Genomic DNA, 15,199 nt, shown 5'->3' with positions numbered 1-15,199 from the left:
AACTCCTAACCCCAACATCTTCTTTAAAAAAAAAAAAAAGGGCTGCAGGGAAGAACAATGCCCTTGAGAAGCACCCTCATCACAGCGCTAGGGGGGTATCAGTGACGGGCCACAGCGGTTTCATTCCTTCACTTGACATTTATGGAGTACCAACTGTGTCAGGCTCCACGCACAAGTCTCTGCCCCACTTGAGGACTCAGAGCTCAGGTGGATTTTGTATTTTGTTTCTTTGGGTTGCAGGGAACTGCGGGCCACCGAGGCTACCTTGTGAGGCCAAGAGTAGCTCCCGAAAGCAGGAGGGCAGCTGGGCCTTGAGGCCATGGGAGCCTCCTTCCTTGTCGTTCCTCACACTTGCCAGGCGCTTCCTGCCCCAGGGCCTTTGCACTTACTGTTCCCTCTCTTCAGAACGCCTTTCTCCCCTGGGCTCTTGCTCACCCTTCAGGCTTCTCTTGAAATAGCACCCTGTTAGTTGTCTTTGAAACACATAGAGCTATCTGGAATACTCTTATCCCCCATCCCCGCCCCCATGAGACTGAGAGCTGGACAATCAGCAGGGACCATGTCTGTCTTTTTCACAAGACTTGGTACATAATAGATGCTTGTTAGATGATTTCTTAGGGTTTATCAGTTAGGGCAAAGGTTAATTTGCTTGAACATCATCACAAATGGTTTAAATGTGACCAAAGTTTATTTCTGAGCGTAGGTGGGCTACGGGGGGCTCCACGGTGTGGGCCTGGCCATCTCAGTTCATCATGGTACCCACCACATCAGGCATTACAGGCTATGGAAACCGGAGGACCTGCCCCTTCTGTTTAAGTGGCCACGTCATCCCTCTCAAATCCCATTGGCCAGGATGTGGTCACATGATTGTTCTCAGCTGCATGGGAGGCTAGGAAATGTAGTGCCTACCCAGCTCTGAACTCTGAAAAAGCGTCCCAATACCTGTGAGAGGATATGGTAGGGGGTCAGCAGCCAGTCTCTGCCATCTGTGTTGTGTTACTCAAATCTGGTGAGAGAATAAAAAAGAGTGTCCTCAACAGAGCCGGGGGGAGGGTAGACACTAACTGTGGGGAAGGGAAGGGCTAGTCAGAGGGAGGAGGACAACCAGGAAGCCTGGGAGTCCAGAGCCTAGAGACAAGGGCGTGTCGAGGAGACCCAAGGTTTTCGGGCAGTGACACGGCTCTTAGGGATCACTGGTGGCCTTGGTGAGAGCCAGGCCAAGGGCAGGGATGGAGGCTTGATGGGGTGGGTGGGCATGGCCTGACAGGCCCTGTTCCCCCAGGACGTGGAGCTGGCCGAGCACCTCAACGCCAGCCTGGCCTTCTTCCTCAGTGATCTGCTGTCCCTGGTGGACCGCGGCTTTGTCTTCAGCCTGGTCCGGGCTCACTACAAGCAGGTAGGGGTGGGCGTGGTGGGAATGGCACACCTGCAGAGACGTGGTAGGAACAACACACCTGCGGGGATGTGGTGGGGACGGCATACCTGTGGGGGACTTGGAGGGGACAGCACACCTGCGGGGACATGGCAGGGGGTGGTGTGGGTTGGTGGGCAGAGCAGTGTAGTGTCACCCACTGAACCCTCCCCCGCAGGTGGCCACACGGCTGCAGTCGGCTCCCAACCCGGCGGTGCTGCTGACCCTGCGCATGGACTTCACCCGCATCCTATGCGGCCACGAGCACTACGTGACCCTCAACCTCCCTTGCTGCCCCCTGTCACCCCCGGCCTCACCCTCGCCCTCCGTATCTTCCACCACCTCGCAGGTGGGCTGGCCTCACATCTGCTTCCTCTTCTTTACCTATGACCTCTTACCTTTCAGCCCTTCTTGTGTGGTTCCCTCATCTCTGTCCATTTCGCAATAGGCCACTGCCCAGGGGACTGACCCCTTACCTCTGACCCTTCACCTCTGACCCTGCATTCTCAGCAGTTTCCTGGGAGGACCAGCTTCTGATTTCTCACCCCTAAATCCTAACTCCCAGACTGGCGTTCCATCTGCCATTTCTCAAATCTCTGACTTTGGACCCTGTGCCCTGTCATCTCACAGATGAGTTAACCCTAATCTCTCACCTCTGACCCTTGGCCCCTGGTCCCTTGCTTTGTCCCCCTCTCCAGAGCTCCACCTTTTCCAGCCAGGCCCCAGACCCCAAGGTGGTCAGCATGTTCGAGCTGAGTGGGTCGTTCCGGCAGCAGCACTTCCTGGCTGGGCTCCTGCTGACGGAACTGGCCCTGGCCCTGGAACCTGAGGCCGAGGGGTGAGCACAGGCCCTGCCTGGCCGTGGGGCGGGAGGAAGGTCCAGGAGCCACACCCACTCTGTCCTGAGCACCTCACTACCCCACAGGGCGTCCCTGCTGCACAAGAAGGCCATCAGTGCTGTCCACAGCCTGCTCTGTGGCCATGATGCTGACCCCCGCTACGCTGAGGCCACTGTGAAGGCCCGGGTGGCCGAGCTATACCTGCCACTGCTGTCACTGGCGCGGGACACACTGCCACGGCTGCATGACTTTGCTGGTCAGCAGGGCAAGGAGGGGTGGGGTCCCACAATCTGGGGGCCTGATTGATCCCACAAGGCTCAGATCGGGAAAGGTGGGCGAGCATGTTAGGAGTAAAAACATGGGTGTTAGGATCAGAGGAGTGGGTCCAAGTCCTGCTGTGGGGCCCCAAGAAAGCCATTAACCTCTCTGAGCCTCAGATTTATCACCTGTAACATCGAGACAGTGGTAGCACCAACTACTTCCTAGGATTGTGTGAAAATCTGAGCACGTGTAGTACTGGGATATTGTCAGCGTGCAATAAATGGGAGATGAATTATCTTCTAGAAAGAGGTGTGAGGAGGGAAAGGTGGGGAACATCAGTTGGGGCCCTGTGTTCGTTCATTTATATGCACTTTCATTGGCACCACCGATGGACAAGTGTGTTCAGTGGTTGGAAACACAGACCTGGGATTGGTGGGTTGATCCCCTTCGTCATTCGGGGGAAACTCTCAGTTGTTATCTCTTGAATTTTTTTTTCTGCCTCGTTTTCTCTCTTCTCTCCTCCTGAGACTCCAATTACACGTATGTTAGACCTTTATGATCATGTTACAAGTGTCTGCTGTGCTCTGTTCTGGTTTTCATTCTGTTTGCTCCCTGTGCTTGAGTTGGGAAACTTTCTATTCACATGTGTTTGAGCTCACTACTTCTGTCTTCTGCTGTGTCTGGTCTTCTATTAATCCCCTCCACTGAGTTCTGAATTTCAAATTTTATATTTTCCAGTTGTAAATTTTGATTTTGTTGTTGTTGTAGATTCTAGTTCTCTGCTGAAATTCTCCGTTTTTTTAACCCATGTTTGTGCATCTTTTTTATTTTTTATTTTAAAGTTTTGCTCACTTCAACATTTGATCATTTCTGTGCCTGCTTCTATTGTCTTTTCTCCCTTATCAGTCACCTTTTCCTGCCTCCTCACATCTTCTGATTTTGTATTGTATTTTGGACATTGCATGTAAAAGGAACATCAGGACTGAAGCAATGTCATCTTTTCCCAGTGAGCATTCCCCTTTCTCTCTCTTAGGCAGCTAGGATAAGGGGCTGATCACCTCAATCCAGTCAGGAATTCAGCTAGGTTAAACTGGGCTGGAGCTTTAGTAAAACTCAGTTGACTTTGACCTTTTATTTCAAGACTCTGGAGTGAAACCTGTTCTGTATGTGTTGGCAGCAACTCTCTCTCTCTGATGAGACTGTGTTTTTTGGGGAGGGGGGGAGTGGAGAGAGTACTCTTTTAAAATCAGAGATTTTTTTTTCTTTTTTTTTTTGGCTGTGTTGTGTCGTCGTTGCTGTGCACGGGCTTTCTGTAGTTGCGGTGAGCGGGGGCCACTCTTTGTTGCGGTGCGCGGGCTTCTTATTGCAGTGGCTTCTCTTGTTGCAGAGCACAGGCTTTAGACGTGTAGGCTTCAGTAGTTATGGCATGTGGGCTCTAGAGCACAGGCTCAGTAGTTGTGGCGTACAGGCTTAGTGGCTCCGTGGCATGTGGGAATCTTCCTGGACCGGGGATTGAACCTGTGTCCCCTGCATTGGCAGGTGGATTCTTAACCACTGTACCACCAGGGAAGTCCAAGATCAGAGATTTTGGAACCAGACTGTTTAGATTAAAATCCTAGCTCTACCATTTACCTACTGTGTGACCCCAGGAAAGTAACTTAACCTCTCTGTGCCTCAGTTTCTTCTTCTAAAGAGTAAGGGTGATAAAAGGACTTATCTCATAGGGTTGTTTTGAAGAGTAAGAGTTAATATTGTTAAAGTGCTTAGAACAGTACCTGACGCAAGAAATGCTATGTAAGTGCCAGTTGGTGCTATAATAATAGCAGCAGCATTTATTATTGTGGTTGTCACCATTGCCATCATCATCATCGTCGTCATCTCTATAATGACTGCTCCTGTGCACCAGGCCACGTTCTAAGTGTTGAGTTTAGAGTGGCCAGAGCAGATATAGTCCAGGCCTTTGTGGATCATAGAAACAGTTGCATGATGCATGTATCTAATCACAAGTACAATAAGTGAGCTCTGGGAGTCAATAACTAGAGACTCCACCCTGGTCTGGGGGGTGGAATCAGGGAAGGCTTCCCTGAGGAGGTGACCTGTGAGCTGAAATTTGAGACAGAGACAGCACTTAACCACGGTCTCATTCTTTTCTCGACCCAGAGGGTCCAGGTCAGCGGTCAAGACTGGCCTCTATGCTCGACTCAGACACAGAAGGGGAAGGGGACATGGGAGGCACCATCAACCCCTCGGTGGCCATGGCCATCGCTGGTGGCCCCCTGGCCCCTGGCTCCCGGGCCAGCATTTCCCAGGGCCCAGCGACAGTGAGTACCAGCCTTGTCCCCAGAGACCCCATCCAACATTGGATTGTTTTTGTGCCTGCGTCTAATGTCTTTTCTCCCTTATCAATCACATCTTCCTGCCTCTTCACATGTCTTGTGATTTTATTATTGTATTTTGGACATTGTGTGTCCGATAACCTGGTAATGGAATTTATGCAATGAAGTACCAATTAGCCAGGTCTCATCTTAACATGGAGAAAAATGAAAGTCACCTCTCTCCCTTCTGAGTGCCCTGTCCCCTCTCTGCCCCCAGGCTGCTCGCTCGGGCTGTGCCCTCTCCGCCGAGTCTAGTCGGACCTTGCTGGTGTGTGTGCTGTGGGTCTTGAAGAATGCTGAGCCAGCCCTGCTGCAGCGCTGGGCTGCGGACCTGGCCCTCCCTCAACTGGGTCGTCTCTTGGACTTGCTGTACCTCTGTCTGGCTGCCTTTGAATACAAGGTTTGAGGGGTGGGCAGGGGACTGGGGTATAGGAGGCAGAAGAAGCAGGACCAGGTTAGCCCACAGAAAAGATCAGAGTCAACCTCGAACTTATTCTCTGTTCCTGCAGGGGAAAAAGGCCTTTGAACGTATCAACAGTCTCACGTTCAAGAAGTCACTGGACATGAAGGCCCGGCTGGAGGAAGCTATCTTGGGCACCATCGGAGCCCGACAGGAGATGGTGCGACGGAGCCGTGGTGAGAGGGAGATGTACCCCATGCACGTCCCTACCCGGTGCCTCCCAGCCTTTGTACCAGGGGCCCCAAGGCGGGGACCATCTCTGCCTCTATTTGGCTTACTTTTCCCAGAAAGAAGTCGACGCGTTATCCCCGTACACGTGGGTGTCTATGTTCCCTGTTCACGTCTAACTGCATCCACGTCACCCAGCGTCCTCACAGGGATGCCATGTGCGTGGGATCCACTCTCATGGTCACGTGTGTCTTTCTGATCCCATGTGCGTGGGATCCACTCTCATGGTCACGTGTGTCTTTCTGATCCCATGTGCGTGGGATCCACTCTCATGGTCACGTGTGTCTTTCTGATCCCATGTGCGTGGGATCCACTCTCATGGTCACGTGTGTCTCTCTGTTTTTGCACATCTGTGAACATGCACCTGTGTGTCTCAGAGAGGAGCCCATTTGGGAACCAGGAGAATGTACGCTGGCGGAAGAGCGTCACACACTGGAGACAAACCTCGGACCGTGTGGACAAGTGGGTGTGGGCAGGAAGCAGTTTGCTGGGGTTAGACCAATGTCCAGAGAACTGGCGCCCCCACCCCCCCTGCCAGGGCAGCCGAGGGAGGGGAAAGCCCTCAGCCGTGGGGTGAAGTCTGGCCCTGAGAGGCCCCCTCCATCCCTCCTGTCCCCTCCAGGACCAAGGATGAAATGGAACACGAGGCCTTGGTGGACGGGAACCTGGCAACCGAGGCAAGCCTGGTGGTTCTGGATACACTGGAGATCATCGTGCAGGTAGGGCTTGATCCAGCACCTCCCTCACCTCTGACCCCACCACAGGGCCTTGTGATCTCTGACTCCAGAATCCCTCTCCTTTCCTGACTCCATAACCACCCCAGTCTCTAACAGCTGGATTTCTGGCCCCCCAGACGGTGATGCTGTCAGAGGCCCGGGAGAGTATCTTGGGTGCGGTACTGAAGGTTGTGTTGTACAGTCTGGGCAGTGCCCAGAGTGCCCTCTTCTTGCAGCACGGCCTGGCCACACAGCGGGCCCTGGTATCCAAGGTGAGTACCTCTGACAGCCACGCTTCTTAAGAGTAACAGTTGGGCTTCCCTGGTGGCGCAGTGGTTGAGAGTCCGCCTGCCGATGCAGGGGACACGGGTTCGTGCCCCGGTCCAGGAGGATCCCACATGCCGCGGAGCGGCTGGGCCCGTGAGCCATGGCCGCTGAGCCTGCGCGTCCGGAGCCTGTGCTCCACAGCGGGAGAGGCCACAACAGTGAGGCCCGCGTACCGCAAAAAAAAAAAAGAAAAAAAAGAGTAACAGTCACAGCCCATTCATTGAGCAACTGTTGTGTGCTCAGCAGCTCCCTGAGGCAGGCAGACACTCCTTAGCTACAGCTTGCAGAGGAGGGAACTGAGGATCAGAGTGGCAGAATTACTCACCCGGAGTCACACAGTAAGGGCTTAAACCCAGGTCTGACGCCAAAACCTGCTGGGCTTGGCCCGAGAAGGCAGAACACAGACCGATGCTTCTGCCCATGTCCCCATCGGGGACCTTCTGAGCCAGAACGGGGAGGGGCTGACTGGTGTCTGTCCCGCCCTGGGGGCCAGTTCCCAGAGCTGCTGTTTGAGGAGGACACAGAGCTGTGTGCCGACCTCTGCTTGAGGCTCCTGCGACACTGCGGCAGCCGCATCAGCGCCATCCGTACGCACGCCAGCGCCTCCCTCTACCTCCTCATGCGCCAGAATTTCGAGATTGGCAACGTAAGTGGGGGTGTGGCGGTGGGGGTGATCTACGGCTCTGGGGAGGGCGGCCGACTAGGGGTCTTGACGCGATAGACGCACGGCAGGAGGGGAGAGGGGTGAAGTCAGTGGGTCGAGCAGGCTCTGGTGTGAGGGTCCGAGGTCCACAGTCAGGCGTGCTCTTCCTCCCCGGCCTACCCAGAACTTTGCCCGCGTGAAGATGCAAGTGACCATGTCGCTTTCGTCCCTGGTGGGGACAACGCAGAACTTCAGCGAAGAGCACCTGCGACGTTCACTCAAGACCATCCTCACCTATGCCGAGGAGGATGTGGGGCTGCGGGACAGCACCTTTGCTGAGCAGGTGACCCCGCCGGACCCCCACCCGACCTTCCGCAGCCAGGGTCTTTGCCCTGCCATGCTTAACCCCTGACCCCACCACCTCGGCTCCGTCACTCCTGGCCATTCCCCCGTTCCAGGTCCAGGACCTGATGTTCAACTTGCACATGATCCTGACTGACACGGTGAAGATGAAGGAGCATCAGGAGGACCCGGAAATGCTCATTGACCTCATGTACAGGTGAGGAGGGCCGGCTGGAACCTTCAGCCATTCACAGACAGGTGAGGGGAGAGGAGGTGGTGAGAGGGACAGGTGGGGAGGGAGCAGGTGAGCGTACAGGTAATAAGAGAGACAAGTAAGGATGGACAAGTGAAGAGGGACCAGGAGAGGAGACACGTGAAGATGACCAAGTGAGAGGGCAGACAGGTGAGGGGCCAGGTGAGCAGACAGGTGAGGGCAGGTAAATGAGCAAGTAAAAATGGTGCCGGATGAACATACAGATGAGGATGACAGAGGAGCACAAGAATAAGTGAGGGGGACAGGTAGGAGAGACAGGTGAGGTGCTAACCCATGAAGGGGTGACAGATGAGGGGAACAAGTGATTTGGAAGAGAGTGAAGGTATTTAGTAAGAAACTGGGGAGTGGGAGATGGGGGCCCGGGTGATGGAGACAGAGAAGGCAGGGGGCATACAGAAGGGATGGGCCTGGGCAGACCCAGAGTGACACTTGTGGGGGTAATGAAGAGACGGACAGGTAAGGAGTGGGATAAGTTAGGAGACAGGTGAATGGGGTAAAGGTGAGGAGATTGGCTGGGGCAGATGGGTGGGGCCACAGGTGAAGGGGATGGACAAGTGAGGGGTGAGCAGGGGGGCAAGGTGAGTCTCCATCCTCCTCACATCCCCCCTCACCTGGGTTCTAGGATTGCCCGGGGCTACCAGGGCTCCCCAGACCTGCGGCTGACATGGCTGCAGAACATGGCGGGGAAGCACGCAGAGCTGGGCAACCACGCAGAGGCTGCGCAGTGCATGGTTCACGCAGCCGCCCTGGTGGCCGAGTACCTCGCTCTGCTGGAGGACAGCCGCCACCTGCCTGTGGGCTGTGTTTCCTTCCAGGTGAGCGGCAGGGATGGGGGGATGGGGGGTGGGGTAGTGGCGGGCAGGGGGTGGCACACGTGGGCCGAGGACCAGGCTCTGATGCCACCTCCCACCCCAGAACATCTCGTCCAACGTGCTGGAGGAGTCCGCCATCTCTGACGACATCCTGTCGCCTGATGAGGAGGGCTTCTGTTCCGGGAAGCACTTCACGGAGCTGGGGCTGGTGGGGCTGCTGGAACAGGCGGCCGCCTACTTCACCATGGTGAGGCCTGGGGCTGGGGCGGCATCGTGCATCTGCTCGTGGGCCCGATACCCGCTCCTAGAGCCTCAAGGTGAAGCTGCTGCCTGGACCCTTTCTGGGCAGGGGATTTGCGGAGAAGGACTGGGATCCCTCAGAGGCCCCGTTACCTGCCTTTTTCCCCATAAAACCCTTGAATATATTCAGTTACCATTTTAAATTCTTTTTTTTTTTTTTTTTTTTTTGTGCCGCAGCCTGTGGCTTGCAGGATCTTAGTTCCCCGACTAAGGGGACTGAACCCAGGCCCCCCTGCAGTGAGAATGTGGAGTCCTAACCACTGGACCACTAGGGAAGTCCCTAAAATTCTTTTTTGTTATAAAAAATTTCAAGAACACATAAAAGAAAGTTGTATCCCCACCACCCCCCATACCCAGCACTCAAATTCAGTGACCACCTATATTTACCATCCTGTTTCAGTTCTTTGCATCAAGCCTTCTTTTTTTTTTTCCTTTTTTTCTAGAGGTTTTTTTTTTTGTTATTGTTGTTTTTATTATTATGATCACTTTGCTGGAGTCTCGGAGACAGAGGCCTTGGGAATAAGCCAGACGGTAGACACAGATCTCTAACAGTCAGCAAATAGCTCAGGATACCTGCCGTATGCCAGGCTTGATGCTGGCCCTGACTGGGGGCCAGCGGCACTCAGGAGCGGCCATTACCATGTGCTGGGAGGCAGTTGGGTGTGGAGGTTTTAGACACCATGCCAGAAGGGCCAGCCTTCAGGTCCTGGCCCTGGGGAGCCCCTCCACGTCTCTGAAGTTCAGTTTCCCCTCTGAGGAATGGAAAAAGATGATGACTCCTCCCACCAATGAAGGAACATGGGTAGAGTGTACATGTACACAGCACCGGGTCCATAGTAAGCATGGTGGAGACCACAGAGGATGTTTTTAGGGGCTGAGTGGAAAGGCTGGTACCCCATCTGGGGCAGGTGTGGTCAGGGTGGGCTTCCTGGAGGAAGTGATGGAAGATGGCACCCTGGAGGGTGGGTAGGAGCATGGAAGGAGGGTTGTTCCAGGCAGCAGAGAAGATCAGGGCTGGTGCTGGAAATCCTGATGTTCCACCCCCAGGGTGGGCTCTACGAGGCAGTGAATGAGGTCTACAAGACCCTCATCCCCATCCTGGAAGCCCACCGCGACTACAAGAAGCTGGCTGCTGTGCACGGCAAACTGCAGGAGGCCTTCACCAAGATCATGCACCAGGTGGGCCCAGGATGCCCTCTCAGACCCTGCCCTCAGCCCCAGCCCCTGGCCCCTGCTGAGCTCAGCTGACCTTGACCCTTCTGTCCCCACCCACAGAGCTCCGGCTGGGAGGTGAGTGGCCACCTGCCTCTGGTCAACAGTGGTCAGGGACCACCAGGGGGCGCTGGAGGAGCACAGCTGCCTGGCCGCGGGGGCTCAGTGGGCGATGACGCACCCCACTACTTCCCCCCCGGAGCCCCCCTCCCTGCCCCAGATCTCCAGGGCAGCCTGTGACTCACCCAGCTGGGAGCTCTCCAGAGACACCCCTCCCTCAGGCAGGGCCAGCTTGGTCACTGCCTGGAAGGGGGGGCCTCCAACTTCCTCTGTCTCTGTTTCTTTTTCTCCCTCTTCGTGTCTCTTGGTCTCTTTCCGTCCATCTCTCCCTGTCTCTGCCTCTCTCCTTGATCACTCTCTCTGTGTGTCTCCCTTGGTTTCTGTCTCTCCCTGTCTCCCCAGCTTCCCCCAGGATCTCTGCTCATTGCCATTTAATGTCCCCCCTCTCCCGCCTCTCCCCTACTTGGGTCTATTTTTAGGCATCTCCTAGTTTGGGGAGAATTTTCTGGCCAAAGATGGCAGGAACCCAGAACCAAGGGGGGAGGACTGGGTGGGAGCTGGGCGGGGCAGTTAAGTCCTCTCCCTCCCCGGATCTCCTGTCTCTGCCCATGGAATAGTTCTCATGGGGTAGCATAACCAGGACTCTGGGGGTTGGGGGCTGTGACCTCTGACCTCACCCATGACTTTGTCTCTCTGCCCCCTGCTCCCCACCTCCATCTCCTGGTACCTATCTCACCCTGCCTGGATCTGCCTTGGTGAGTGAACATGGAGCCACCCCCATCCTTCCCGGTGAAAAGTAGCCTACCTGGAGGGAGGGGGTCCTTCTTGGCAAACTTAGATCTGGGAGGGGAGGGGGTGCACTGGAACAAGGGAACTAGAGCCTCTGTCCCAGAGCAAGAAACGGCCACGCCTTCCCTCAGTCACTCATGTATATGAGCACCTACTGTATACCCAGACCTACAGGCATTGAGGACCTAGTTATGAGCAATAGGGCCCCGGTTCTCATTTCATATTGAGATCCAGACGCTGAAGAACTGCATGGGTCATGAGGGAGAATCAGAAACTAGGGGTTTGTGTTAAATGAGAATAAAGATTTGTGGGAGGTAGGAGGCAGGCTGGGGAAAAAGAGTGAGGGTGCGGGCAATTGGCAGTCATGTGGGTCCATGCCCCTGCCTGTGCCTGTGATGTGATGTTCTTAGGGTGTCCGGGGTCCTCCGCCCATGCCCACCTCTTCTGCACGTGGGGCCTGAGGACCCATGTGTCTCTGGCGTAGGGGGACCTCCAGCAGGGCCTCCTGGGCAACAGCAGCTTTCCCACAGCCCCAGCGTGTGTTCGGGACATATTTCCGCGTGGGCTTCTACGGTGCCCGCTTTGGTGACCTAGATGAACAGGAGTTCGTGTACAAGGAGCCATCCATCACGAAGCTGGCTGAGATCTCACACCGGCTGGAGGCACGTCCTGGCGGTGAGGGGGTGGGGGTGGACAGGGCACTGGGCTGCCCTGGGGCGGGGTGCCCTGGGACAGAGCACTGGGGCTGCAGTTGTGAGTCAGCCCCGTGTTCTCAGGAGTTCTACACGGAGAGATTTGGGGAGGACGTGGTCCAGATCATCAAAGATTCTAACCCCGTGGACAAGACCAAGCTGGACCCCCAGAAGGTGAGGACTCCTTACTATCCCCCCAGGGACCCCAAAATCCTATATTCAGGGAGACTCCAAGTCCTGTAATCCTGTGGCCCCTCAAATCCTATATCTCTGGGAAACTCCAAAGCTTATCTCCCGCGGGGACCCCACGTCCTATTCCTCATGGGATTCCCAAACATCCAAAGGAGATATAGAGAGACCTGGGAACCCCAGATCCAAAGCCCCCAGACCCAAGGAGGCCCAAATCCCCTTTCTCCAGGGATGGGGCCCCTGCGGGAGGCCAGCAAGCCCCAGGTGTGTGTATTGGGGCTGAGAGCCTCACCCCTGAGCCCCGTGCCCCAGGCCTACATCCAGATCACGTACGTGGAGCCGCACTTCGACACCTATGAGCTCAAGGACCGGGTGACCTACTTCGACCGCAACTACGGGCTGCGAACCTTCCTGTTCTGCACGCCCTTCACGCCGGACGGGCGCGCACACGGAGAGCTGCCCGAGCAGCACAAGCGCAAGACGCTGCTCAGCACAGACCACGCCTTCCCCTACATCAAGACACGAATCCGCGTGTGCCACCGGGAGGAGGTGGGCGGGGCCCAGGCCTGGGGGAGGCCCAGGGAGGGGAGGTACAGAGACCCCAAAACCAAGGGAGGCCAGGGACCCCCAAACTCCAACCTCCAGACCCCAATCTGCAGACTCAAACCCTTACTTCCAGACCTTGCTGACCCAAGGCTGGACGAGAACCAGACCAGAGTTATCAGAACCAGACAAAGGCAGCTGAACCTTGACCCCCACCCTGCCAGACCCAAGCAGGCAGGAGCCCCAGACCTGGTTCCTTACAGCCTCTTGTACCCCTGTCCAACCCCAGCTGGGGTCCAAGCTGCCGTGGGCTGGGTTGGGTCAGCACATCCTCGGGCCCCGACGTGTGCCCACTCATCTCCACCCCGCAGACAGTGCTGACGCCAGTAGAGGTGGCCATTGAGGACATGCAGAAGAAGACTCGGGAGCTGGCCTTCGCCACCGAGCAGGACCCGCCTGATGCCAAAATGCTGCAGATGGTGCTGCAGGGCTCCGTGGGGCCCACTGTAAACCAGGCACGGTCGGTGGGGTATGCAGGCTGCCTGAGGCCCCCGGGGGCCGTGCAGACATCGTCACAAGTCCCTGTCACCCCACAGGGTCCACTGGAGGTGGCCCAGGTGTTTTTGGCCGAGATCCCGCAAGACCCTAAGCTCTTCAGGCATCACAACAAGCTGCGGCTCTGTTTCAAGGACTTCTGCAAGAAGTAGGCCTGACCACCCCCCCAATCAGGGTCCCTCTAACCCCCGCATTATGGCTCTCTGCCTATCTGACTCCCCAGTACAGCCTGTCTATAAACCTGAGCCCCCATTGTAGCCTCTCTGATTTCCATTAAGTCACATCCACCTGCCGGACCCCCATTATAGGCTCCTCTGCATGCCTGACCCCAGCTCGTGAACTCCCCACCTCTGGTCTTGCTTTGTCTTCTGAGTGTCAGACCCTGAGCATCTCATGCCATCTGGTCCTCCCTCAGGTGCGAGGATGCGCTGCGGAAGAACAAAGCCCTGATTGGGCCGGACCAGAAGGAGTACCACCGTGAGCTGGAGCGCAACTACTCCCGCCTGCGGGAGGCTCTGCAGCCTCTGCTCACCCAGCGCCTGCCTCAGCTGCTGGCGCCAAACACAGCCGGCTTCAGGTGCCTGACCCAGGCCTCCCACCCTAGAGAGGGAGAGAGGGGGCAGGCAAAGCCAGGCAGAGCGTGGGGGCCGTCATACACGTGCACGTCAACACGGGTGCTCAGGGCTTTGCACAGTCATGTGACTACTCAGACACGTACACATATTCAAGCTCAGGGCAACCGTTTCTGATCATTTCCCAGGTGTGTGACTTCATTTTTCTGAGCTTCAGTTGCCACATCTGTAAAATGGGCATGATTCACATCCCCAGTGGTGGATTCTAAGAGAGAATTTCTGATTCCATGGTCAGATCAGAACCAATGTAAAAGGAGCCAGGAAGACCATAGAAGACCTCCTTGGAGGAGGAGGGTGGAGGAAAAGGGGGAGGGGGAGGAGGCTGGGGAGCATTATGGAGTTGGGGGCCCTGTGGCCATGTTGATCCACTTCACTCCTCCCCCAGGAACTCCTTGAACAGAGCAAGTTTCCGGAAGGCTGACCTCTGAGCCCACAGGGCCTGAAGCCACACCCAGAGGAACCAGCACCCTGGACTCAGCTGTCTGTGCCTTCCTGACAGTCTCCCCCGCTGCCCACTCAGCCATGGGGTGACCACATCACACATGGGTCTGGGCCCTCTGTCCCTCTGTTCTCGTCTGTGTGCACTGATGCCTCTTACCTTTTCTAATTTAAAATGGTTTTTATAAACAGCCTGTGTGGTGTGGTCCCTGGGAGCTGGGTCCCATGTGCACCCTCTACCTGCACACCCTGATTGTTGATGCATAGACACTGAGAACCAGTTGGGTGCCAGGGACACAGCAGTGACAACGGATGCAAATTTCTGCCCTTGTAGAGCTGACATTCTAGTGGGGAAGGCAACACACAAAGGACAATGTCACATGTGTGCAGGGGGAATAATAGTAACATTTATTAAACTCTCATTAAGTGCCCAGCCCTGTATAATTGGCTCCCGCAAAGACACTGCCCCGTTTATGGGCCTTTCTGCCTGAGGGACCTCTATTAGGCCCCTGCCTCATGGTTATAGAATCATCTTAACACCACTATCAGGCAGGCAGCATTCTTAGTCCCATTTTACAGATGGGGAAACTGAGGCAGCCAGTAAAGGCTTGGTGGAGTTAGGATTGGAGCCCAGGTCTGGCTGGCCATGGAACCCAGGCCTTAGCTACGGTCTGTGCAGCCTCGCGCTGACCCAGCCCTCCCTTCCCAACCCGCGGTGGTCACGCCACCGTGTACCAGGCCTGTGCTGGGCGGCTTCCAGCCCTGAGCCGGCGGGGGGTGGGGTGACCTCCCGCAGACGCCGCCGCCACCACCGCCCTCCCTCCAGGAGCTGGATCCCGGCCAGCCCCGCCCTCTCCCGCCCCCCGCAGCGGCCCAGCGGCAGCTGTCGGGGGGGGGGGGAGGATAGCGGTGGTGGGACCCTGCCCCGAGGACAGGAAGAGGGGGCGAGGCCGGATACCCCACGCGCGCACACACACCTGCCCGTCCAGGTGCGATCGTGTCCCCCCCCATCCCCCTCAACAGTGGCTGGGCCGCTGGCGACTAGAGGGGCGGGGCCAGCCCGGGGGCGGGGCGGGGCGGAGCTACCGCCGAGGGCCGGGC

General features: G+C 56.4%; 1 protein-coding gene across 4 annotated transcripts in view; it reads left to right on the top strand.

The window, feature by feature from the left end:
* The window catches only part of DOCK6 (dedicator of cytokinesis 6), a 42,556-nt gene extending 28,269 nt beyond the window's left edge, over positions 1–14,287 (top strand). For 3 of the 4 annotated variants that reach the window (XM_082834908.1, XM_082834907.1, XM_082834909.1), the window contains 24 exons: positions 1,283–1,396; positions 1,590–1,760; positions 2,110–2,249; positions 2,337–2,506; positions 4,672–4,832; positions 5,104–5,286; positions 5,396–5,522; positions 5,952–6,036; positions 6,197–6,293; positions 6,428–6,562; positions 7,111–7,263; positions 7,445–7,603; positions 7,719–7,819; positions 8,499–8,691; positions 8,792–8,935; positions 10,036–10,167; positions 10,264–10,278; positions 11,586–11,711; positions 11,826–11,915; positions 12,243–12,479; positions 12,845–12,988; positions 13,070–13,176; positions 13,444–13,605; positions 14,046–14,287. In XM_082834908.1, coding sequence (XP_082691034.1) covers positions 1,283–1,396; positions 1,590–1,760; positions 2,110–2,249; positions 2,337–2,506; positions 4,672–4,832; positions 5,104–5,286; positions 5,396–5,522; positions 5,952–6,036; positions 6,197–6,293; positions 6,428–6,562; positions 7,111–7,263; positions 7,445–7,603; positions 7,719–7,819; positions 8,499–8,691; positions 8,792–8,935; positions 10,036–10,167; positions 10,264–10,278; positions 11,586–11,711; positions 11,826–11,915; positions 12,243–12,479; positions 12,845–12,988; positions 13,070–13,176; positions 13,444–13,605; positions 14,046–14,088 — 3,189 coding nt within the window. In that variant the 3' untranslated portion in view covers positions 14,089–14,287. Of the gene's footprint in view, positions 1–1,282; positions 1,397–1,589; positions 1,761–2,109; positions 2,250–2,336; positions 2,507–4,671; positions 4,833–5,103; positions 5,287–5,395; positions 5,523–5,951; positions 6,037–6,196; positions 6,294–6,427; positions 6,563–7,110; positions 7,264–7,444; positions 7,604–7,718; positions 7,820–8,498; positions 8,692–8,791; positions 8,936–10,035; positions 10,168–10,263; positions 10,279–11,545; positions 11,712–11,825; positions 11,916–12,242; positions 12,480–12,844; positions 12,989–13,069; positions 13,177–13,443; positions 13,606–14,045 lie in introns of those variants that run through there. The other variant, XR_014326053.1, reaches the window with a different exon arrangement.
* Positions 14,288–15,199: the final 912 nt, after the last annotated feature.

This window comes from Leucopleurus acutus, assembly GCF_964270905.1.
Source record: "Leucopleurus acutus genome assembly, chromosome: 3".
NCBI classification, from domain to species: Eukaryota; Metazoa; Chordata; class Mammalia; order Artiodactyla; family Delphinidae; genus Leucopleurus; species Leucopleurus acutus.
The sequence above is the reverse complement of the archived record's forward strand: the minus strand, read 5'-3'. Positions and strand labels throughout refer to the sequence as shown.